General features: G+C 47.6%; 1 protein-coding gene across 1 annotated transcript in view; it reads right to left on the reverse strand.

Annotated features, from left to right (window-relative positions):
* The window catches only part of CHD2 (chromodomain helicase DNA binding protein 2), a 92758-nt gene that overhangs the window by 36318 nt on the left and 31431 nt on the right, over positions 1 to 25009 (reverse strand). The window contains exons 9-18 of the mRNA XM_056866106.1: positions 24818 to 24918; positions 19072 to 19116; positions 16559 to 16734; positions 15479 to 15603; positions 13200 to 13416; positions 9807 to 9896; positions 4248 to 4438; positions 3175 to 3363; positions 2214 to 2376; positions 624 to 776 (exon numbers count right to left, since the gene is read on the reverse strand). Of these exons, the coding sequence (XP_056722084.1) occupies positions 624 to 776; positions 2214 to 2376; positions 3175 to 3363; positions 4248 to 4438; positions 9807 to 9896; positions 13200 to 13416; positions 15479 to 15603; positions 16559 to 16734; positions 19072 to 19116; positions 24818 to 24918 (1450 nt within the window). The remainder of the gene's footprint in view (positions 1 to 623; positions 777 to 2213; positions 2377 to 3174; positions 3364 to 4247; positions 4439 to 9806; positions 9897 to 13199; positions 13417 to 15478; positions 15604 to 16558; positions 16735 to 19071; positions 19117 to 24817; positions 24919 to 25009) is intronic.

Here is a 25009-nt window from a genome sequence, read left to right on the forward strand (position 1 = left end):
GTAAAGTGGCATAAAGTTGCAGCCAACATATGGTGACCCCAGCAAGGGGCTTTCTACGCAATGGATTCAGCAGAAGGCATTTGCCATCCTGTTCCTCTGCAGAGTCTTCCTTGGTGGTGGCCCATCCAAGTAGCAAACCTGCTTAGTTTCTGAGATGAAGAAAAAGAAGAGCTGGTTTTATATGCCGACTTTCTCTACCACTTAAGGGAGAATCAAACCAGCTTACAATCACCTTCCCTTCCCACCCCACAACAGACACCCTGTGAGGTAGGTGGGGCTGAGACAGCTCGAAGAGAGCTGTGACTAGCCCAAGGTCACCCAGCTGGCTTTATGTGGAAGAGTGGGGAAACCAACCCAGTTTTCCAGATAAGCCTCTGCAGCTCATGTGGAGGAGTGGGGAATCGAACCCGGTTCTCCAGATCAGAGTCCACCGCTCCAAATCACTGCTCTTAACCACTACACCACACTGGCTGTCTGAGATTTGAAGAGATCTGAGGAGATCAGGCTGTACAGTCACATCCCACATCCCCCGTTCCGGACCTTAGCTGAACTCCTGTCACCATGTGACGTGCAGCCATTACCTGGGGCGAGAGAGCTCTATCCACACCCCACTCTGTCCTCACCTGGAAAGGGTAGTGTTTGATGGCCAGGTATTCGGCCAAGATGTCCAGCATCCTCACCATCTGGGAGAAGATGAGGACGCGGTTCCCTCTCTCCCGCAGCCTCGTCAGCAGCTTGTCCAAAAGAATGAGCTTCCCGCTGCTTCGGATTAAAGACTGAAGGAAAAAGGAGAAGTTGGATTTTATACCCCGCTTTTCTCTTCCTTTAAGGAGACTCAAAGCGGTTACAATCGCCATCCCTTCCCCTCCCCACAACAGACACCTTGTGAGGTAGGTGGGGCTGAGAGAGTTCGGAGAGAACTGTGACTGGCCCAAGGTCAGCCAGCAGGCTTCATGGGGAGGAGTGGAGAATCGAACCCAGTTTTCCAGATTAGAGTCCGCCGCTCATGTGAATGAGTGGGGAAACCAACCCGGTTCTCCAGATTAGCATTTGCCACTCACGTGGAAGAGTGGGGAATTGAACCCGGTTCTCCAGATTAGAGTCTGCTGCTCACATGGAGGAGTGGGGAATCAAACCCAGTTCTCCAGATTAGGGTCTGCCGCTCTCAAGCACTACACCACGCTGGCTCAACAGTTATTTCTGCCACTGCTCCTAGCCCCACCCCTGTGGTCCTTCTCATCCACACTTCCTGAAATGAGCAAAAGAGGGTCCCTAGGCCAGAACATGCCGAAGTTTCATATTCCCTCTCTGGCATCTCAAGTTGAAACTAACAGTGCAGAGCGATTACAGTCACCTTTGCAGGCCCTGCTTCAGGTGCCCCAGTCTTCTGAGATCAGGTGCGTGAGAACCCAGGACATGGCCTTCTCTGGGGTGGCATCAAAACTTTGGAACTCTCTCCCTGGGGACATTCATCTGTCCCCTTCGATTTGCCGTCTTCCGCCAGCGGGTGAAGACTTTTTTGTTTCGCTTGGCATTCCCTCAGTGATCCCTCCTTCCTGCCCTAATGTTTTTAATTGTTGTTTTGTTTTGTAGGTATTTTTAGCTTTGGTTTTAATTGTTTTAATGATAGGGTTTGGGGCGGTTTTTTAATGGTTTTAACAGTTACAGTTCAATTTTATTGCACATGGCCAAAGGCTGTTACAACAAAAATAAAACACTATGAGTACAAGTGATAATCATTAATAAAAAACAACATTTTAGTAGCCAATTAAAAGCTTTAGGGATATGTTTCTCTAACAAAGCAAGAAGGCAAGAGCCACTCCCTGCTTTGGTCCCCAGCCTCAGGCACTCAGATAGACTGCCCCTGAGAATTGAGGGTCTACTAGACAACGAAGCTAATAGCCTTTGATGGAATTCTCCATGAATCAGTCTAATAGTTTGCGGTTGCCACCTAAAAACCAGTTGCAATGAGTTCCACAAGCCGATCAAGATGAAGGATTCCCTCCCTGAACCTACCGCTTTATTGGATTCAATGCGGCACACAGGAAGACTTCGAAATTGGCTTGTGGTTTGCAGCTCCTGTGAATTCAGGTCCCCTCTGCCATGCGCATTCCACACAGGATCAATGCCCAGCTATGTTACTTGTGTAAGGTCCAATACTTCCCCCCCCCACACACACACATATGCAATCATAGCCCCCCAAAGCTACCCACCAAGAGCATCTCCTGGCTATTCTCCCGCTCGTTTTCCTCAGGCGATTTGATCAGATAGCAGTGGTTACAGCACTTCTTCAGCTCCATCACGATGTTCAGAAAACCAGACGTGCTGCCCCGGGTCCCCTTCGAAAGGGCTTTGTAATTCCGGGTCAGAATCCACCTGTGGACAAAACAAGAACAGCTGCAAATAGAGACCCTTTTGAGGCATGGAAGCAGCCAGAATAGCCTAGCTTAGTCCAAGCTCATCGGGGCTTTGGAGCTAAGCAAGGTCAAGCATGGTCAGTACTTGGATGGGAGACCACCAAGGAAGACCTGGGTTGCTGTGAAGACAGGTAATGGCAAACCACCTCTGTTCATCTCTTGCCTTGACCTGGGTAGCACAAGCTAGCTGGATCTCATCAGATCTGGGAAGCTAAGCAGGGTTGGCCCTAGTTAGTACTCAGATGGGAGACCACCAAGAAAGTCCTGGGTTGCTGTGCAGAGGCAGGCAATGACAAACCACCTCTTTTAATCTCTTGCCTTGACCTGGATGGCCCAAGCTTGCCTGATCTCATCAGATCTGGGAAGCTAAGTGAGGTTGGCCCTGGTTAGTACTCAGATGGGAGACCACCAAGGAAGATTTGGGTTGCTGGGCAGAGGCAGGCAATGGCAAACCACCTCTGTTCATCTCTTGCCTTGACCTGGATGGCCTGAGCTAGCCTAATCTCGCCAGCTCTTGGAAGCTAAGCAGAGCTGGGCCCTGATTAATATTTAGATGGGAGACCACCAAGGAAGTCCAGGTTGTTGCACAGAGGCAGGCAATGGCAAATCACCTCTGCACAACAACCTGGACTTCCTTGGTGGAATGGCAAATCACCTCTGCGCAACAACCTGGACTTCCTTGGTGGAATGGCAAATCACCTCTGCGCAACAACCTGGACTTCCTTGGTGGTTGCCGCCAACAACTTCAGGCACTTACTTATAATACTGCTTCTGAAGGGCAGACATCTCCACGCGCAGGATCTGCTCCACTTTGGCCGGGAGGGATTTCTCGACATCCTTCTTCACCCTGCGCAGAAGGAATGGCTCCAGGACTTTGTGGAGGCTCTGGTAGCCATTTTCGCGCCCCTTCCCATGGTCGTCTTCAAAATCTTCCCAGGACTCAAACCTGATAGCCAAAACAGGGAACGGGAGAGGAATCCAGAATTAGGCAATACTTGGAATACAATATACTGCCCCCCTATCCAGTGTGGTGTAGTGGTTAGAGTGTCTGCTTTGGCAATTAGACTCTATGGCATTGAAGGCCCTCCCCTCCCCGAACCCAGCCCTCCTCAGGCTCCACCCCCAAAATCTGCAGGTATTTCCCAAACGCGAACCTGGCAACCCTAGGTGCAGTGGTTATCGGACTAGGCTCTGGGAGACCCAGGTTCTAATCCCCACCCTGCCATGGAAGCTTGCTGGGGGACCCTGGGTCAGTCACACACTCTCAGCTAACTTACCTCACAGGGTTATTGTGAGAATAACATGGAGGAGAGGAGATTGATGTAAGTCGCTTTGGGTCTCCATTGGGGAGAAAGGTGGGGTACAAATGAAATAAATAAATAAATCCAAGGGTATCCAGATTTGTACATTCCAGAAGGTGTTTTGAAAAAACATTCACACGGCTGATAGTTGGCATGTCTGTGAGAGTTACACATGAAGCTGCCTTATACTGAATCAGACCCTTTGTCCATCAAAGTCAGTATTATCTACTCAGATCGGCAGAAGCTCTCCAGGATCTCAGGCAGGGGTATTTCACATCACCTACTTGCCTGGTCCCTTTAACTGGAGACGCCGGGGACTGTCTGCATGCCAAGGAGATGCTCTACCACTGAGCCACAGCCCCTCTCCGTGGCTCTCCAGGGTCTCAGGCAGAGGTCTTTCTCATCACCTACTTTAGTCACTTTAACTGGAGATGCTGGGGGTTGAACCTGGGGGAGTGTGCATGCCAAGCAGATGCTCTACCACTGAGCCACAGCTCAGCACCAAAAGCAAACTCGTGAGGAAGCTTACTTCTCTGGCATGATAAAATGCAGCAGGGACCAGAGCTCTTTCAGGGAATTCTGAAGCGGAGTCCCCGTGATGAGCAGCCGGTGGTTGGACTTGAAGTCGATCAACGTCTTGTACAGCAGGGAGTCGTCGTTCTTCAAGCGATGAGCTTCGTCCACACCCAGGAAGGCCCAGCTGATGCTCCCCAGGACAGCCTAGAGAAGAAGAATTGGTTTTTATACCCCCATTTTCTCTACCTTTAAGGAGACTCAAACCGGCTTACAATTGCCCTTCCTTCATCTCCCTACAACAGACACCTTGTGAGGTAGGTGGGGTTGAGAGAGTACAGAGAGAACTGTGACTGTGTCAGGCATATCAGTGTTGTTCACTCTTTTCACATCCTGCCATCCAGACTCAAGGAATGTTATCCCTACTGAACCGCAGCCAAGGTTGCAAGGGCTGTTATGCCTACCACTCTCTGTTTGAAGTTCTGGGAACCTACTTTGTTTTCAATATGTAATCTCTCACCCTTCCTGTGCATCTATATTACCAAGTTTCAGCAAGACAGCCCCATAGCTGTCACCCTTTCCTTTATGCTCTGTTATTCTATTTGACCAGTAAAGACCAGCTTCTTTGGACCTAATTGTCTATGTCGTGGTTTCTGGTTCATTTGGACCAAGGGCTTACATTGTGACAGCTATCTCTCTGTCTACTTTCCTCCGTCAGGCTGGAGCCCAGGAGGGTTCGCCTGCCACTCAGATGGGAACGAGGAGAGGACTCTCCGAGTGATCCCACAGGGGCCGGTGCCCCGTGCGGTTCGTCTCAAACCAGCTGGTTGTGATCCCCGGACTACGGGTGTCTGGACCAACCCTGGAAGGTGACGACCCCAATCTCTTACGGGACGTTGTAGCTGAGGTGAGCAGGACTAGCACGGAAGTTAGTCGCCTTAATGGATTACTACAGTCCCAATGGCGTTCTCTAGTGACTTTTCCTTGGATGTCTGACATTGAGGATACCTGTTTAGACCTCCAAGTCCTTGATCGGTTGGTAGATGATGCCCAACTAGCAGTGGAGGATTTACAAATACTAACCGGTTTGTTGGATAAACTTATTACTCGGGAAACTCACTCAACAGGAGCCATGGCAGGAGCCACACCGGCAGGTTTTTCATTGGTGCCGAATGCAGCCGACTGTCAGGCAGAGGCGAGATGGATCGCTATCCAAACAGCGCTTCTATTTGTGGATCTCACCAAGGATACTACGGTAGCCACTCTATCACAATTGTTGTCCCCAACTTTCGGGGCTGATGCACCTGCGCTTGCGGTCCAGATTCAACTGCTGTTGGGTGGGGAGTCCGAACCGCTCCTCGCCCTCTTGGAGAAGGAACTTTTACCGCTTGTGACCGCTGATGTTGCCCTAAAACTCGAGGCCGCTCAAACTCTCGTGGCCAGAGAAGCAGCGGTGGCGGCGGAGGCGGCGGCCAGAGAAACAGCGGTGGCGGCGGAGGCGGCAGCCAAAGCTCAAGCCGCACGGGACAGGGAACAACAGTTGGCTGCGTAACGAGCACGGGCGAGTGTGCGCCCCAAAGATCCCGGCCAAACCGGCCCTTCGTGGGGGCCAACGTTTTCCCCGACTTTTGCCCCGTCACGCACCACCCAACGCGCACGGCGCCTCGCAGAACGACTTTGGGGATCCGACAATTCTGACGAGGAGGACTTGTATGGAGACAGCTCTCACTGGGCCACAGGCTTCCGGGCCAGCCGGGCGCACTGTACGGGGGGACCTGAGGACGAGGTGCACTTGTTGCGGGCGCAGAACCGAGAATTATATGATCGTGTAGACCGTCTCCAGGAACAAATGGAACGTTTGTTCCAGGAAAATGAACGATTACAGCGGGCGCAGGTAACTCCGGTGCAGCCCATTCTTCCCGGGCCCGCTGCACCAATTCACCCACCAGTTCAGCTGGTGGTGCCAGCTCAACCACCAGCTAACCTCCCCGTTCAACCACTGGTCCCCGGAGCGCCAGTTGCCCCAGCTCCCGGGGCACCCGTACAGCCGGGACAACCCATACCCGGTCCATGGAAGCAACCCCAATTGAAAACAACCTATGATGGCTCGCTCGAGACTCTACCCTGTTTCCTACATCAAGTGGACAGTTATATGCGGGAACAAGGGCACTTCTTTCCCACAGAGGATAGCCGGGTCCGTTTTGTAGCTTCTCTATTGACGGGGAAAGCAGCTGACTGGATGGTCCTCCAATTTGACACTCGATCTCGGTCTATCCGCTCCCTCAACAATTTCATGACTGCCTTGCGGAGATGGTTTGAAGACCCCTTTATGGGAGAACGAGCCAAGGCAGAACTTCTACAACTCAGACAGGGCTCTTCTCCAGTCCGAGAATTTGCAGATGAATTCCAGAGACTAGCCAGTAGAATAGTAGACTGGCCGGAAGCCACCCTAATCCACTACTTCAGGGAAGCCTTACACCCTGACATTTTGAACTGGTCATATATGCGAGGCGATCCTAACACCCTCGAAGATTGGATTTTACTGGCGGAAGAAGTTGAAAGCCGCCGGCGTTTCATATCCCTGGTCCGGCAACGACACAGGGATAAGAGCACCCAGAAAGCCCCATCAAGAGCGCCGCTCCCCAGCCTGCGGAAACCAACGCGACCACCTCAGGATCGCAAATCAAGGTTCCAGAGGGGAGCTTGCCTCGTGTGTGGGGAATGGGGCCACTTTGCAGCAACTTGCCCTCAACGACCGGAGACCACCCGCCCCAGCGTGTCACTCCGAGCTCGAGGAAGACGTCAACGCAGAGGCACCGCGGCCACCCGCAGCGCAGCGCTGGGACGACCCACACCCTCTGCACTTCACGTTGAGGAATCGGCTAACCTTTCTGCACCAAGCGACCTTGCAGGGTCTCGGATTACAAGTGCCCCAATGGGGGACAACTCTCCTTCTTCTGACAAGGATCAATGGAATGCTCCAGCTCTAAACCTGGAAACCCCTCTTGATCTGTCAAAAAACGGATTCGGTCTGTGGTGAGTGGAGCGTCTCCACAGACCCCTGCAGAATCTCCTGCTAAACCCAAAGCTCCCGTCAAGGTGAGTGAAGTGGAAACCACTGTTTATGTGGACGCAGTGTTGCAACACTATAAGGGGGCCCCCAACTGCCTGTCAAGGCACTTATTGACTCTGGCTGCGGTCGCACTTTAATTAGTGAAACCACATTCGCAGCTCTCAAAGTCAAGTCCGAGGCGTTACCCGCTCCCGTCCAATTTGCCCAGATGGATGGAAGCCCTTTTAAGGGGGGACCAGTCGATCATCGCACACAGGGAGTAGCGATGGGTATAGGTTCCCATTGGGAACAAATAGACTTTACCATAGCCCCCATTCGGTTCGAAGTTGTCCTAGGGATTAATTGGCTTAAAGGCCATAGTCCTTATATAGACTGGGAAACGGATACTATTTCCTTTACCAATCCTATGTGCGAACAGCACCGACAAGGAGTCGCAGTGATGTCTCCACCCACTCCGGCTTTAACCTCCGATGCCGCATCGCCACCGCCTTTGCCCCGACGCCTACAGAGACTTTGCAGATGTCTTTGATATTAAAGAATGTGACGCCTTGCCCCCCCCCCCATCGTACCACTGACTGTGCCATTGAGGTAGTTAAAGACTGCACACTGACTAAAAGCAAGATTTACCCCATGAGCGTTTCCGAACGCGCTGTATTACGTGACTTTTTGAATAAAAATCTCGCTCGAGGGTTCATTCGGCCATCGAACGCTCCCAACTCAGCCCCAGCGTTCTTTGTCCGGAAAAAGGAGAGTGACCTGCATTTATGCATTGACTTCCGAAAGCTTAATGCAGTCACCCAAGCCAACGCCTACCCCATACCGCTGATCTCAGATATCATGGGGCAGTTACAGGAGGGTCGCATTTTCTCCAAGTTGGACTTGGAGAAGCTTACTACCGCGTCCGAATTCGTGAAGGGGACGAACCCCTCACTGCCTTCTCTAGCTGTTTTGGAATGTATGAGTTTCTTGTGATGCCGTTCGGGTTAAAGGGGGTCCCGGGGGTCTTCATGCAACTCATTAACGAAATCCTCCATGATTTGCTGTACCACGGCGTGGTAGTTTATCTGGATGATATTCTTATTTATTCAAAAACCATGGAGGAACATGTTGTTCTGGTCAGAGAAGTTTTGCAACGACAAATAACCACCAGCTCTATGCAAAACTGTCTAAATGCGAATTTCACCGAAAGCAGATAACGTTTTTGGGCTACATAATCTCTCATCGTGGCCTTAGCATGGATCCCGCTAAAGTCCAATCGGTACTGGACTGGACTCCGCCCTCCACCCGCAAACAAGTACAGCAATTCCTGGGCTTTGCTAATTTCTACCGCGGTTTCATTCCCAATTTTGATCAAGTAGCGCTGCCAATCACTGACCTCCTGAAAACGAAGGGCAAAGGGGTTTCTGCAACATTGCCCTCTGCCAAAATACTGTGGACGGCTCAGTGCCAGTCTGCCTTTGTAACCCTTAAACGACTTTTCACTTCTGAACCGGTCCTGCAGCACCCAGATCCGAACCAAATGTTTATTGTGCAGGTCGATGCATCTGACGTAGCCATGGGGGGGGGGGCTACTCCAGAGAGGACCGGACGGTCTCCTGCATCCCTGTGCCTACTTCTCGAAGAAGTTTGCACATTCCCAACTAAACTGGCCCATTTGGGAAAAGGAAGCAGCAGCCATCCACCATGCCCTTACACTGTGGAGGCAATTCCTGGAGGGATCCGGGATCCCCTTTGAAGTTTGGACCGATCACAAAAATCTAGCTGCCCTCACTGGGACCCATAAACTATCTGCGAAACAACAGCGTTGGGCAGACTTCTTTGCTCAATTCCGTTTTGTTCTCAAACATGTACCCGGGAAACAGAATGTGCTTGCAGATGCCCTATCCCGGTTGCCTCAATACCCAATAAAACGTGATCGGCCGACAGACTCTTTATTTACCCCGGCGCAAAGGGAAGCCCTGCCCCTGCTAGTCGTGCAAACCCGAGCCCAAACCCGGCTCCGGCAGGAAAACCATACCGTAGCCGACAAGGTATCCAGCCCAGACCCAGGCCCAAGATCACCCAGCAGGCTTCATGTGGCGGAGTAGGGAATTGAACCCAGTTCTCCAGATTAGCCTCCATTGCTCATGTGGAGGAGAATCAAACCCGGTTCTCCAGATTAGAGTCCACCGTTCTTAACCACTACACTATGCTAATATTTATTATTATTATTATTACTAGTAGTAGTCGTAGTAGTAGTCGTAGTTGAGGGCCTCCTGTTCAGCATCTAAAGACCTCCCAGAATATGCCAGCAATGGTGATCCTGAAATGAGGGAAAGGACTAAGCTAGCCCCAGAAATTTTAGGCTACCCACTGTCCCCGATGAACAGCAGAGCCACTAGAAACACACCCTACCGCTAAGCCAAGGATGTCAGAGGCGAGCCTGACATTTTGCACAGGCGAGAATTAGGGTCACAGGTTCCAAGTGTAAGGCGTGAGCTGCATGCTCGGCCAATCACGCACCTTGTCCTTCAGGAGGATCTCGTACGTTGTGATGAGCACGTTGAACTTCAGCCGTTTGGTCTGAGAGTGGATCCACTCATACTCGCGAATCTGAGGAGAAAAGGCGGGGGGAAAGGAATTTACACATTTGATGGGTGCGCCGGAAGCTGTTGCAACGGCATTGTGCGAGTATTTGCAAGCCGCCTGGGTAGAAACAAGGCCGGAAACTTTTTGCCGTCATTCACCGAGCACCTCTGGTGTGCAACGTGGAAACAATACGCGATTTGTCTATTTAGGAACTCTTTCCGCCGCCTCTCTAGAGAAGATGAACCACCTGCTACTGTTCGAGGTGGATTACAAGGTAGAACATAAAATATAAAAAGCCATGAAGCAGCATTACTGGTATTGTGGTAGTTAAAATGCTAAGGGAAGGCTGACAGCCCCAGAGGTATTTCCCTGCTTTTTGCGTAAGTGCAAGACACTGCTTCCTGAAAATGTTAGGGAGGGAGGGAGGGAGGGAGGGAGAGCGGGAAGGAAGGAAGGAAGGAAGGGAGGGAGGGAGGGAGGGAGGGAAGGAAGGAAGGAAGGAAGGAAGGAAGGAAAAAAGGGAGGGAGGGAGGAAGGAATGGAGAGAGGGAGGGAGGAATGGAGAGAGGGAGGGAGGGAAGGGAGGAAGGAAAGAAGGGAGGGAGGGGGGAGGGAAGGGAGGAAGGAAGGAAAGAGAGGGAGGGAGGGAGGGAGGGAGGGAGGACCTTCTGAATTTAAGACAGAAGTACATGGGGAAAGGTCTGCAAAACCTCAGTAGCCAGAGGGCTATTTGAGGAAGCGTTCTACTGGGACATTTTTATGACTACCTTTGACCTCCCTGTAATTACAGGAAAGGAAACTAAGGAGAATGATGTACGAATACGCTCCCATGTGAAAAGCTGAAAACACCAGTGGTGGTGGAAGGTGCCAACAAGTCGGAGCCAACTTACACCAACCCTGTAGAATTTTCAAGGCAAGAGACAAACAGAGGCGATTTGCAATTGCCTGCCTCTGCATAGTGACCCAGGACTTCCCTGGTGGTCTCCCAACCAAGTACCAACCAGGGCTAACCCTGCTTAGTTTAAGAGATCTGACAAGATCTGGCTAGCCTGGGCCATCCAGGGAGACAAACAGAGGTGGTTTGTCCTTGCCCACCTCTGCATGGCAACCCCAGACTTCCCTGGTGGTCTCCCATCCAAGTACCAACCAGGGCCAACTCTGTTTAGCTTCCGTGATTGCAACACGGAAGTGTTGCCAGGCCTTTTCTTTAGGGTTTTTGGGGTTAGGACAGAAGGATGGAAGAACTATGTCCCGTTCCCTGTGGAATTTAGTGTTGCATTTTGGTATGAATGATGGAAGTAGTCAGGCATTGGCACCATCCTATCTGGTGCTTTGTGCATGTGGAAAAATTCCTTGGTGCCCTTCTTTTTCTGGTTGGTCTGGGTTTCAGAATCCTCTGAAAGGTCCAGAGCTGCTAGGGTATTTGATAATAAAAGAGGGAATTCCTCTGCACTGAATACCCTAGATTGTCTGGGTTGATCTGTTATGTCTTCCCCGTCAGAAGAGAATTCTCCCTCCTCCCTTTCGTTTCCCTCGTCCCCAGATGAAGTAGAAGGACTGCTATGCTGCAATTGGCAAGCGTGGGGCACTGAATTAGCTTTTAGGGCTGCCTTAGAGTGCCAGCGTCTGTCCTCAGAGTTGGATTGTGCCCTTTCCCCAGTAGGATAGCTGGGAGGTAGTGGGTCTGGATGTGATCCCTGGATGGATGGGGCGGGAGAAGGGGGATGTACTGCCCTTAAACCTTCAGTGAAGGCGTCTTTAATGAGGGCGGAGAGCTCTGCTCTCAAAAAGGCCAAACCACTCGCTTCTAAGAGAGGGGGTGAGGTCACCCTACTGGTAGCCGTCGTCTCCGCTGCCGCTTCCCATCCCTGCACGATTAAAGGCGAGCTGCCTGGGGACGGGGCATTGCAAGGCCTAGGTGAGCAGCCAACCTCCTTCAGTTCCCCCCGTTCAAGCTGTGTGGGAGTAAAGCCTGAAGCCGCTGTGATCTCCCGGCTGCTAACCGCTACGGTCTGGTCTCCACTCCTTTTGGGCGCGGCTGAAGAGCGGGCGGCTGAAGAGCGGGCGGCTGCAAGCAGGCGTTTGGCACGCTTGCTGCAGGTCGAGCCAACCCTTTTGCACTTGCCCGCGCCACTTGTGCTGCTTCCCTTTTTCGTTTTGGCCCTCGAGTCACCTGAGCGGCTGAATGAGAGCTGATCTGGATCCGATGGCAAGGACAGCAGCATAGCCACTAGAAGGCTAGGATCCAGATCGTCTGGTGCGATATAATTATCGGCTTGCCGAGCCGCCATTTTGTTTTGGTGGGAAAGAGACCCTTCTAATAATAAGAAGAATAAATGGGTAGAAATAGGACTAAATAGTAGATAGTTTAGTGTAGATTAGGTTTAGTTAGAATAAGATTTTGAGTAGCAGAAAATTTGAGTAGTAGAGAAGAATAAGGTTTTCTAATCCTGAGGTAGTAGAGAGCTGCTGGAAAGGCTGCTCTCCCGATCAAGGCAGGAAATAGAACTGAACCAAAGGGGGCGTTTACTCGCAGAGGTCAGGAAATTTAAATTTTTGATTCCTGCCTCCCGAGATAAGAGGAAAAGGAAACACCCATAATGAAGATGCCCTTCTCCCTCTGAGCGAGAACATCAGTAAACATTATCATTTTTATTGTCGAAGGCTTTCACGGTCAGAGTTCATTGGTTCTTGTAGGTTATCCGGGCTGTGTAACCGTGGTCTTGGAATTTTCTTTCCTGACGTTTCGCCAGCCACAGTTGCTGGCGAAACGTCAGGAAAGAAAATTCCAAGACCACGGTTACACAGCCCGGATAACCTACAAGAACCAATTATCATTTTTGTGAGTCGAATGCATTTAGATCAATAGATTGGGCTGCAACCCCGCACTTCTGTCATTTCAAATGACTCTTCTCTCAACTCAACAACAACAGTTGGTTTTTATATGCTGATTTTCTCTACCACTTAAGGAAGAATCAAACCGGCTTACAATCACCTTCCCTTCCTCTCCCCAGAACAGACACCCTGTTAGGTAGGTGGGACTGAGAGAGCTTTAAGAGAGCTGTGACTAGCCCAAGGTCACCCAGCTGGCTTCATGTGGAGGAGTGAGGAACCGAACCTGGTTCTCCAGATTAGAGTCCACTGCTCCAAACCACCGCTCTTAACCACTACACCATGCTGGCTCTCAAGCTGACCGCCCACGTCTCCAGGAGATCAACCGCAGCAACAGGCCCTTCTCCACCCCGCCCCACACACCCCAAGGACTGGGCATTAAAGTCCACACTGTGTGGCCAGGTGACCCTGCCTCCTGGGCTCACGCCTACGCACAGAGTTCCTGCTGATCTGGTCTCCGATGTAGACGACCACGTTGATCTCGGGGGCCCAGATTTCAAACTCCCTCTGCCATGAGGTCAGGGTGGACAAGGGCACCACAATCAAGAAGGGCCCGTACAGCTGATGCTGGTGGAAGAGGCAGGAGAGGAAGGAGATCGTCTGGATGGTCTTCCCCAGGCCCATTTCATCGGCCAGGATCACACTGTTGTTCCTGAAAAGGCATGCGGAGGTCAGAGAAGCCCTCCTGGATTGGAACTGTGTGTCCCCCCCCCGCCCCGTGCACCCAGAATCCAGGTTCCAGCAGCCTCTGGAAAGCTGTCAGCCTTTGGCATTCAAGAGGAGGAGGAGGAGGAAGAGGAGGAAGAGGAGGAGTTGAGTTGGTTTTTTATATGCCGACTTTCTCTACCACTTAAGGGAGAATCAAACTGGCTTACAATCACCTTCCCTTTCCCCTCCCCACAACAGACACCCTGGGAGGTAGGTGGGGCTGAGAGTTCGGAGAGAACTGTGACTAGCCCAAGGTCACCCAGCTGGCTTCATGTGGAGGAGTGGGAAAACCAACCCAGTTCACCAGATTAGTGTCCGCCGCTCATGTGGAGGAGTGGGGAATAAAACCCGGTTCTCTAGATTAGAGCCCGCCGCTCATGTGTAGCAGTGGTGAAACCAACCCAGCTCCAGATTAGAGTCCGCCGCCTATGTGGAGGAGTGGGGAATCAAACCTGGTTCTCCAGATTACAGTCCTCCACTCCAAACCACGGCTCTTAGCCACTACACCATGCTGGCTCTGAGAAGCTCGTGCAAAACCCATAGGTGTGCGGTATTTATTACATTTTATTGCCTTGCACCATTTGTTTCCTTCTTTTTTTAAATAAAATTTTATTGGTTTTTTTAGGAAATATTACATTTAACATTCGTTTAACAACATTTATTATAATAATCATTAGTAAATATCTCGGTAATGTTGTTAAAAATACATAGTAATGAATTAACAATGACTTCCCAATCACCTCCCTCTGCTTCAAAATGTATTAGTACATTTCTTTCATTTATTATATTGACCCTAATATTAAACAAAAACCATCAACAACTAATCATCAAAAAACACATAATGGGTCAATTCAATATGTAACCTTCTATTTTCCCAGAATGTAATTGTTGTTCACAATAAATTCTCCATACCTCCCATTCTCCCCTGAACTGTTCATTATCACTTTGGTTAATCAAAGCCGTTAATTTTGCCATCTCCACTAAGTCTAACATTTTCAATATCCAATTGCATTTGTCTGGGATATCCGTTGTTTTCCATTTAGCTGCGAATAACAGTCTTGCAGCCGTGGTTGCATAAATCAAAAAAGTTCTGTGAGTTAAAATGGTATCTGGTATTATGCTAAGTAGCATCATCTCTGGTGACTTAGGTATATTCTTCTGCAAAATCAATCTAATTTCATAATAAATCATGTCCCAAAATTCTCTAGCTTTGTCACAAGTCCACCACATATGATGAAATGAGCCAATCTCTGTATTACATTTCCAACATTTAGGGGACATCGTATTGTAAATCTTCGCCATCTTTTTGGGTGTTAAATACCACCTATACATCATTTTATAAATATTCTCCCTTAAAGATTGGGCATAAACACCTTTTAGGTCCCGAGTCCATAGTCTTTCCCATTTATTTAATGGGATATCATGTCCTAACGTTTGTGCCCAGTCAATCATTGTTGGTTTAATTCTTTCTTGCTCACAATAGATTTCTAATAAAAGTTTATACATCTTTGAAATCAACTGTTCGTTGTTATCTAATAGGAGTCTATGAAAAAGTGATTTATCTTTGGAAAAACCTCTTTTCAAATCTTGTAAAAATACTGATGTAACTTGTTGAAATTGAAACCAGTTCAAAATCTCTTGGATCTCTTGATAGTCATTTAAAGTACATTTATTACCATCCCATTTCAGTATATCTTGGTAAGTAACAAAACGTTCTGGTCTTAACGTACGTAATATTAACATTTTCTGTGATGATATCCACATTGGAGTTTTGGTCTCCAAAATATGTTTATACTTGGACCATATTCTAAATAAAGAGGATCTTATTATATGATTCCGAAATGATGCTTGTATCTTTATTTTGTCATACCATAAGTAGCCATGCCAACCACTTATATTATTCACCATTTGTTTCCTTCTGTGTCTGTTTTGTTTTGGTGCTTTGTACCAAGTTCAAGTCACGCCACCTCCCCAATCCCTGGGCAGGCTGCCCTTCCTTCACTTACTTGCACCACGAGTGAGCCAGCCAGTTCAGGCCTTCCAGCTGGTAATCTCGGAGCTCCAGGTTCTCTTCACCGATGTACGACGGCTGCTTCTTCAGGGCCACGAACCGGGGTCTCTGCTTCAGCACCTGGAACGACAAGACCCTTTCACGTGTGCTCTTCATGCAACGCACACCTAAATGGTAGAACTCCCTGCCCCAAGATGTGGTGATGGCCACCAACTTGCAAAGCTTTAAAAGGGGAGTGGACATGTTCATGGAGGAGAGGGCTATCCATGGCTACTAGTCAAAATGGATACCAGCCATGATTCACACCTATTCTCTCCAGGATCAGAGGAGCATGTCTATTATATAAAATAAAATGATCAGGGGGCTAGAGAAATGGCCCTATGAGAAGCGGTTAAAATGCTTAGGGCTGTTTAGCTTGGGAAAGTGGTGGTTAAGGGGAGATATGTTAGAGTGGACAGTGTTAGAGTGCATGGTATGGAAAGAGTAGACAGGGAGAAGCTTTTCTCCCTCTCTCATAATACTAGAACGCGGGGTCATCTGCAGAAGCTGGAGGGTGAGAGATTCAAAACAGATAAAAGGAAGTATTTCTTCATACAACACATAGTTAAATGGTGGTACTCCCTGCCCTAGGATGTGGTGATGCCTGCCAACTTGGAAGGCTTTAAGCCACGAATAGCCCTCTCCTCCATGAACATGACCACTCCCCTCTTAAAGCCTTCCAAGTCGGCAGCCATCACCACATCCTGGCACAGGGAGTTCCACAATTTAACTTTGTGTTGTGTGAAGAAATACTTCCTTTTGTCTGTTTTGAATCTCTCACCCTTCAGCTTCAGCAGATGACCCCACATTCTGGTATTATGAGAGAGGGTTGGTCTTTTTCTCCTAATTCAGAGCGAAAGCAAGAAGACCAAACTGCATACGAATGCTGGCATTCTGTGACTGGAACTATAATTGGCACCACAACCACAACCCAGAGCTGGGGGGGCGGCTTTTAATGCCCAGCTGCATGCCAGGGGTGTCGATCGAGGTATTCCAGCATCCCCAAAGCAAGGAGAAAACATGAGAACGACCGAACCTTGCAGTCCCGGGTGGGCATGGTCTTGGAGTTGTTTCTGCTGTTGAAGCTGTCGATGCAGTGCTGGAACTTCTTGCTGATCAGGGCCTCGTCCTCCCAGCTGCAATCAGCGTACGGAAGCCCCATCCACTTGCAAAGGTATTCCAGTTCGTTGGAGGAGGATCTGCGGCTGTGGGCTGAGAAGGGGGAGGAGGGGGAGGCGGCCGACACGTTAAAAGCCTAGCTCCATGTGACTTCCATTTTAAAGGATGAATTTTCTCAGGTAACAAAGCTAGTGGCCAAGTTTTGTAGAACAGTATTTTATTATTGGAAATCTAAATAGAAATGAAAAGTTGTAGAGTGGATTGTTTAACTTTGTATTGCTGACCAGTTTTAAAAGAGAGTAATATTTTATATAGTGTTTTAATCAAAAGGTATTGTTTTATAAGAGCCCCGTGGCGCAGAGTGGTAAGCTGCAGTACTGCAGTCAAAAGCTCTGCTCATGACCTGAGTTCGATCCCACGGAAGTTGGTTTCAGGTAGCCGGCTCAAGGTTGACTCAGCCTTCCATTCTTCCAGCATTTAACGTGCTGGCCGCCTCTCCCTCCTCCCCCTTCTCAGTTCATTAAAATGAATACCCAGCTTGCTGGGAGTAAAGGGAAGATGACTGGGGAAGGCACTGGCAAACCACCCCATAAACAAAGTCTGCCTAGAAAATGTTGGGATGTGACATCACCCCATGGGTCAGGAATGATCCAGTGCTTGCACAGGGGACCTTTACCTTTACCTTTATTGTTTTATACTGCCTGTTTGGGTAAGGCAATGTACGTGCAACCATTTTATGTTTGCTCTAAGGACCATAAAATTGAATAAACAGACTTCCATTTTTGGTTCTTGTAGATTATCCGGGCTGTGTAACCGTGGTCTTGGAATTTTCTTTCCTGACGTTTCGCCAGCAACTGTGGCAGGCATCTTCAGAGTAGTAACACTGAAGGACAGTGTCTCTCAGTGTCAAGTGTGTAGGAAGTGTCTTCCTACACACTTGACACTGAGAGACACTGTCCTTCAGTGTTACTACTCTGAAGATGCCTGCCACAGTTTCTGGCGAAACGTCAGGAAAGAAAATTCCAAGACCACGGTTACACAGCCCGGATAACCTACAAGAACCAATGAACTCTGACCGTGAAAGCCTTCGACAATATTTTGAGACTTCCATTTTATTTACTGCACAAAGTTCAAGAGGTCACAAGCAAAAAGGAAAATGGTATACAAATTGACAACTAAATAACTAAAATCATATGTAACATTTCATTTCAAATTTCTTATTTTAACTGTATGAGAATACCAGTTAAAATTTAAAAAGTGATACCATTTAATGCCATAGACAAGAATTTTGCAACCACCAAGGAAACGTTTGGATCAACCTCTGCTAGCAACTTGTCGACAAGGTCCTGCTTTGTATCGGGGCTCCATTTTTAAATATACCTATAGTTCCATTTCTTGTGGATCACTTTGTATTTCTTACAATCGTTGAAAAATGCCAAATGGGATCTAGTTTCCCTGAGTTACAATCGCAAAATCAGCTTGAGAAGGGGATCCCTTGGAGTCTGGTGTCTACCTGATAGTTCCCCTAATGACAAAGCATTTAATCTTCCCCTAGAGAATAAAATTCTGTATTTGGGAACTGTTAGAAACTTGCAAGAAGCAGGTAAAGACTTTGGGACTGAGAGGCCCAAATAGTATATGGAGCATACTCTTCGTGCTCTTCAGCACATGATGCAACTATCAAGTTGTAATACCTTAGATTTAATTTGCCTGCGTGCAGATCCATTTGATTAAGGATTTCTAGAGGGATGCCCAGTTTTAATAGTCTATCATCCACCAATTTTGACCATGAACTTTGGAAACTGTCATTGGCCAAATGGAATAATTAGGAACCCTGTGTTGAATCGCAAATTTTTAATCTAAGGAAAGCCTAGTTCAGTGCTTCCCAGGTGCTCCTAGGAGACGTGACATTCAAGGAACATTGTAACAACTGGGTCTATGGCTGCATCTGCATTTTGTTGCCTATTGCACTGTTATTTCACACTAGCATCCTTTGCAACTGGATTTTCCCTTGTGGACAAGGCAATCCAGTTGTGAACGATTGCTACAGCACAATAGTGCAATAGCCAATTGCCGTGCTATAGCAATCATTCGCAACTGAAATCCAGACACAAGCCATCAACTGTTGTGTGCAATAAAAGCACAACATCCAACAATGTGTGGATACAGTGTCAGGTACATACTTTGAGAGCACAGGGTTGCTGGCTTTTGCCCCAGCAAGCTCCAATGAAAAGATCTCAGGTAACAGGAAGAAGAAGAACAAGAAATACACCGATTCTGCCTTAAGTGGTAGAGGAAGTTGGCATATAAAAACCAACTCCTCATCTTCATCTTCTTTGGATTGCACCACTAGCCGCAACACCTGCTGCCTCCAGATGTGGTATCACAATGTTTTCTGGGAAGTTGATAAAAGAAAAAACGCCACCTTACCTGGAAATTCAGAACCGGCGGTGGCTGATTTGCTTGTCTTCACAGCTAAGGGTCAATGGGGGAGATGGAGGAGAAAAACCCAGATAAGTATTTTCGCACACCAAGGACGATCAGAGAAAGCATCAAATTATCCTGCAGCTTTCCATTTTTTAAAAAAAGAAGAGCTTTATCTCATATGGCTAAGGTTGCCAGGAGGTTTTGGGGGCAGAGCCTGAGAAGGGTGGGTTTTGGGGAGGGGCTTCAATGCCATAGAGTTGAATTTTCACCAGGTGAACTGATCTCTATCGGCTGGAGATCAGTTACAATAGCAGGAGATCTCCAGCTAGTACCTGGAGGTTGGCAACCCTACATATGGCTGTTCCCCCCCCCCAAAAAAAATTACCATGTTAGATGTCCATAACATGCCAATCCCTTCTCTCTCTCTCAGTACAATAATGGCCAAATCTGGTTTATTTACGACTTGTTGTGACTGTAATAATCACAATAACACACTGGGCCAACAGATAAATTTGACCACAAATGAGGTGGCAGGTAACCAGTATGGTATTCAACTCCAAAATCTTACCCCAGATTCTGTATGGTGTACCTATCTAGGCCAATGCATTCAATCGGGACTTAGAATCCATTCAAGCTAACTTTTTTAGAAAAATTCTTGGTCTCCCTCGCTGTGTCTCTTATTATGCTATTACCTCTGAACTTGGTCAAAGCTTGTGTGAAACCAAGGCATGGCTGCTAACCATTCGTTATTGGCTTAAACTGTTTTTTAGAACAGAGCGTGGTTCTCTGATGTCTCTGCTGCTAAAAGAACTTCATAATACCTCCTGGGATTGTCTAATTCTGTCTAAAATAAGATCATCTGGAGTCTCTGTGGAAGACCTGGCTTTAACTACTGAGGCCCATATTTTTAAAATTGTTAAACAGCGTTTCTTGGATATGGAGCATCAGACGTTACTCCCCACTCAACCCTTGGTCTGCTCCCCAGCAATGTTGGGTCTCAAGAATTTAACCAACAATATTCCCCATTATTTTCACACTCTGGACATCCCACCCCTCCGCAGAGCCTTCTCTCTCACTAGGGTTAATGCCTTTCCTTCAAGGATGCTATATGGAAGGTATCAACAAATACCAATCCAGGAAAGGACTTGTCCCTGTGATACCTATTCCCTGGACTCAATTGATCATATTCTGTTGGTCTGCCCTCTGTATGAAACACCCCATGGGAAATGGTTAAAAAAATGGCTTCTTTCCAAATATCACCTATTTACCCAAGCAAAATGTCAATTTTTATTAAATGATTCCGATCCGGAGGTTACTGCAGATGTTGCCAATTTTCTAGTGGATGTGATGAAAGTTCAAAAAGCCCAAAGTTTGTAATTTCTACTTTTGGAATTTACTGGCCTATGTTTGTATCTTAATGACTGCATATTTTATGTACCTTCTGTAACAATTGTAATATTACTTATGTCATTAAAGGTTTTTCATTCATTCATTCAAATGAGGTGGCAGAGTTAGTCTATCATAGTCAAATGTGGCTGACCTCGACAAGGGCCCTTCCCAGTAACATCAGAGCCCTGCGGGACCTTAAAGAGATTCCACCAGGCCTATAATTGAGGACAGGCACAGTTATAACCTGTGCTGGCCTCCCTACCTTCCCCCTTCTTTTAATCATAGAATTAGAAGGGGCCATACAGGCCATCTAGTCCAACCCCCTGCTCAATGCAGGATCAGGCTACAGCATCCCTGACAAGTGCTTGTCCAGCCTCTTGCTGACAACTTCCTATTCCATAAGGTGGACAGGGAAACAAGGGGGTCTGCTATCTTAGACTTGATTCTCACCAACAGGGAAGAACTGGTCGATGAGGTTAAAGTAGTAGGCACCCTGGGTAGTAGTGACCACGTACTCTTGGAATTTACAATCTTGGGGAGAGGAAAACCTGTACATAGTCAGACATGTAGGTTGGACTTTAAAAGAGCAAATTTTAACAAACTTAAACTTATGCTAGGTAGAATCCCATGGTCAGAAATACTTAAGGAGAAGGGAGTTTAAGAAGGGTGGGCATTTCTTAAAAATAAAATACTGAAGGTGCAATCCCAAATACTGAAGGTGCAATCCTATGAGAAGGAAAAATGGGAGGAGCCTAAAGAGGCTAGGGTGGCTCCATAAACAGCTTTTTAAAGAGTTGAGAAATAAAAAAGACTCGTTTAGGAAGTGGAAGGAGGGCCTTATAACCAAAGAGGAATATAAGCAAATAACTAGTGCTTGTAGGGAGAGTGTTAGGAAAGCTAAAGCTCAGTAGGAACTTAGGCTAGCGAGAGATGATAACACAACAAAAAAGGGTTCTTTTCCTATGTACAGAGTAAGAGTAAGAACAAGGACAAGATAAGCCCATTGCGTGGACCGGAAAGTGAAATAGTAACAGGAGATGAAGAGAGGGCAGAACTCCTCAATTCCTACTTTTCCTCAGTTTTTTCTCGTGAGGGAAGTGGTGCTCAACATGACATAAACAGAACATGTGATGAAGGAAGGGATTGGGAGCGTAGAATTGGCGTTGGGGTAGTGCACAAACACCTGGTTTCTTTAAATGAAACAAAATCCTCTGGGCCAGATGAATTGCACCCAAGGGTACTCAAAGAACTTGCAGATGTAATTTCGGAACCTCTGTCCATTATTTTTGAAAAGCCTTGGCAAACAGGTGAGGTGCCAGAAGATTGGAGGCGGGCAAATGTTGTCCCCATCTTCAAGAAGGGGAAAAAGGAGGATTGGGGTAACTACCGACCCATCAGCTTGACTTCTATACCAGGAAAAGTGTTCGAACAAATCATCAAACAGTCAGTCCTTGAGCATTTAGAAAGGACGCATCTGATCACTAAGAGCCAGCATGGGTTTCTCAAGAATAAGTCATGTCAGACAAATCTTATCTCCTTTTTTGAGAAAGTTACTACCTTGCTGGATCAGGGGAATGCTGTAGACATAGTTTATCTAGATTTCAGTAAGGCTTTTGATAAGGTTCCAACTAGAATACTATGGTATTCTAGTTGACAAATTGGGAAAATGTGGGTTAGATCCTATTATTGTTAGATGGATCTGCAACTGGTTGACAGATCGTACCCAAAGAGTGCTAGTTAATGGTTCCTCATCCACTCGGAGAGAAGTGACTAGTGGAGTTCCTCAGGGATCTGTGCTGGGCCCTGTGTTGTTCAACATCTTTATAAATGATTTGGATAAAGGAATAGAGGGGATGCTTATTAAATTTGCAGATGATAATAAATAGGGAGGGGTAGCAAATACGGTAGAAGACAGAACCAAGATGCAGGATGATCTTGACAGGCTGGAGAAATGGGCTAGAACTAATAAAATGCACTTCAACAAAGACAAATGTAAAGATCTGCATTTAGGTAGGAAAAATCAAATGCATAATTATAGGATGGGGGAGACTTGTTTGAGCAGTAGTGTGTGTGAAAAGGATCTTGGGGTCTTAGTAGACCAAACACTGAACATGAGTCAGCAGTGTGATGCTGTAACTAAAAAGGCAAACACAGTCTTGGCTGCATCAACAGATTTATAGTGTCCAGATCACGCGAAGTGATGGTATCGCTTTCCTCTGCTTGGTTAGACCTCAACTAGAGTACTGTGTTCAGTTTGGGGCACCACAATTTAAGAAAGATGTAGACAAGCTGGAATGTGTCCAGAGAAGGGCAACAAAGATGGTGAGGGGTCTGGAGACCAAGTCCTATGAGGAAAGGTTGAAGGAGCTGGGTATGTTTAGCCTGCAGAGGAGAAGACTGAGAGGGGATATGATAACCATGTTCAAGTACTTGAAAGGCTGTCATATAGAGGAGGGTGCCGTGTTGTTTTCTGTTGCTCAAGAAGGTCAGACCAGAACCAACGGGTTGAAATTAAATCAAAAGAGTTTCCGTCTAGACATTAGGAAGAATTTTCTTACAGTTAGAGCGGTTCCTCAGTGGAACAGGCTTCCTCGGGAGGTGGTAAGCTCTCCTTCCCTGGAGGTTTTTAAGAAGAGGTTAGATGGCCATCTGTCAGCAATGCTGATTCTGTGACCTTAAGGCAGATGATGAGAGGGAGGGCGTCTTGGCCATCTTCTGGTCACTAAGGGTGTGGAGGGGGGAGGTAGTTGTGAATTTCCTGCATTGTGCAGGGGGTTGGACTTGATGGCCCTGGTGGTCCCTTCCAACTCTATGATTCTATAAAGACTGCCAGTGAAGGGGAGCTCACCGCCTCCCTAGGTAGCGGATTCCACTGTCGAACAACTCTTACTGAAAAATTTTTCCCCCTAATATCCCTTTTCGCCCGCAATTTAAACCCGTTATTGCGAGTCCTATCCTCTGCTGCCAACAGGAAGAGCTCCCTGCCCTCCTCAAAGTGGCAGCCCTTCAAATACTTAAAGAGAGCAATCATGTCCCCCCTCAACCTCCTCTTCTCCAGACTAAACATTCCCAACTCCCTCAGCCTTCCCTCATATGATCTATGGGGGGAATGTCTGACTGCAGTGCTATCAGCAGCTACTATTCCCTAATGGAGCGCAATCTGTTGTTTCATTACAGTTATTTATGGTTGTTTTTACTAATTTTAATGTATATGGATTATGGTTTGTAAAATGGTTTTAATGTTGTTACCCGCTCTGAGCCTGGCTTCAGCTGGGGAGGGCGGGATAGAAATTTAAAGTAAAAAAATAAATAAAATAATACATAAAACAATAAAACCCAGTGGCATCTTAAAGACTAACACCATGTTCATGTGGACATGTTCATGGAGGAGAGGGCTATCCATGGCTACTAGTCAAATGAATACTAGCCATGATGCACACCTATTCTCTCCAGGATCAGAGGAGAATGCCTATTATATTAGGTGCCGTGGAACACTGGCAGGATAATGCTGCTGCAGTGGTCTTGCTTGTGGGCTTCCTAGAGTCACCTGCTTGGCCACTGTGTGAACAGACTGCTGGACTTGATGGGCCTGGGTCTGATCCAGCATGACCTTTCTTATGTTCTTATGATATGCCTACTATACAAGGTGCTTTGGAACACAGGGCGAAAACGCACGGTCGCTTTAGCCTCCTTTCTTCCCTGTTCCAGCCAGGATTCAGCCAGGATCGAACGCACGTGCGTTCGATCCTGGCTGAATCCTGGCTGGAACAGGGAAGAAAGGAGGCTAAAGCGACCGTGCGTTTTTGCCCATAGGCAGGATGCTGCTGCTGCAGTTGCCTTGCTTGTGGGCTTCCTAGAGGCTCCTGATTGGTCACTGTGTGAACAGACTGCTGGACTTGATGGGCTAATCCAACAGGGCTTTTCTTATGTTCTTATGCCGTTTATTTCAGTGTGACCTTTCGTGGGTCGTAGCCCACTTCACTCCCACTAGGGCTCGCGTGGGATTACCCAAGATTTTCTTACCAGACTCATCAACTCGGTTGCATTTCGTGGTTTCTTCGAAATAACACAGACTGATCACAGTGTGAAACCGTTTTAAATGAAGGAGCCCCAAACGGTGGTGGAAAGCACCGTTTGTCATTGCCTGCCTCTGCGCAGCAACCCTGGGCTCTCTTTGCGATCTCCCATCCAAGGATTAACTAGAGCCACTGTTTATCTTTTGAGATCTGATGGAACATATCTAGCCTGAGCCATCTAAGTCAAGGCGATGAGCTACGTACTTCCCATCCTTAATTTCAGCAATAACCCAGAATCAAAAACACCTTCCCAAAAGATGCCTTCAGGTTCCTACTGCACTCACCGATCACCCTTTCCACTATCTGGTACTGCTTGTTCAATTCCGCCACCAGTTCTTGCTGGCAGTTAAAGTATTCCACATCCTCGGGGGACACCTTTGCCAACCTGCACAGGAAAGGGACAGGTAAGAAGAAGAAGAAGAAGAGTTGGCTTTTATATGCTGACTTTCTCTACCACTTAAGGGAGACTCAAACCG

This window comes from Euleptes europaea, chromosome 20 (assembly GCF_029931775.1).
Source record: "Euleptes europaea isolate rEulEur1 chromosome 20, rEulEur1.hap1, whole genome shotgun sequence".
Classification (NCBI taxonomy): Eukaryota; Metazoa; Chordata; class Lepidosauria; order Squamata; family Sphaerodactylidae; genus Euleptes; species Euleptes europaea.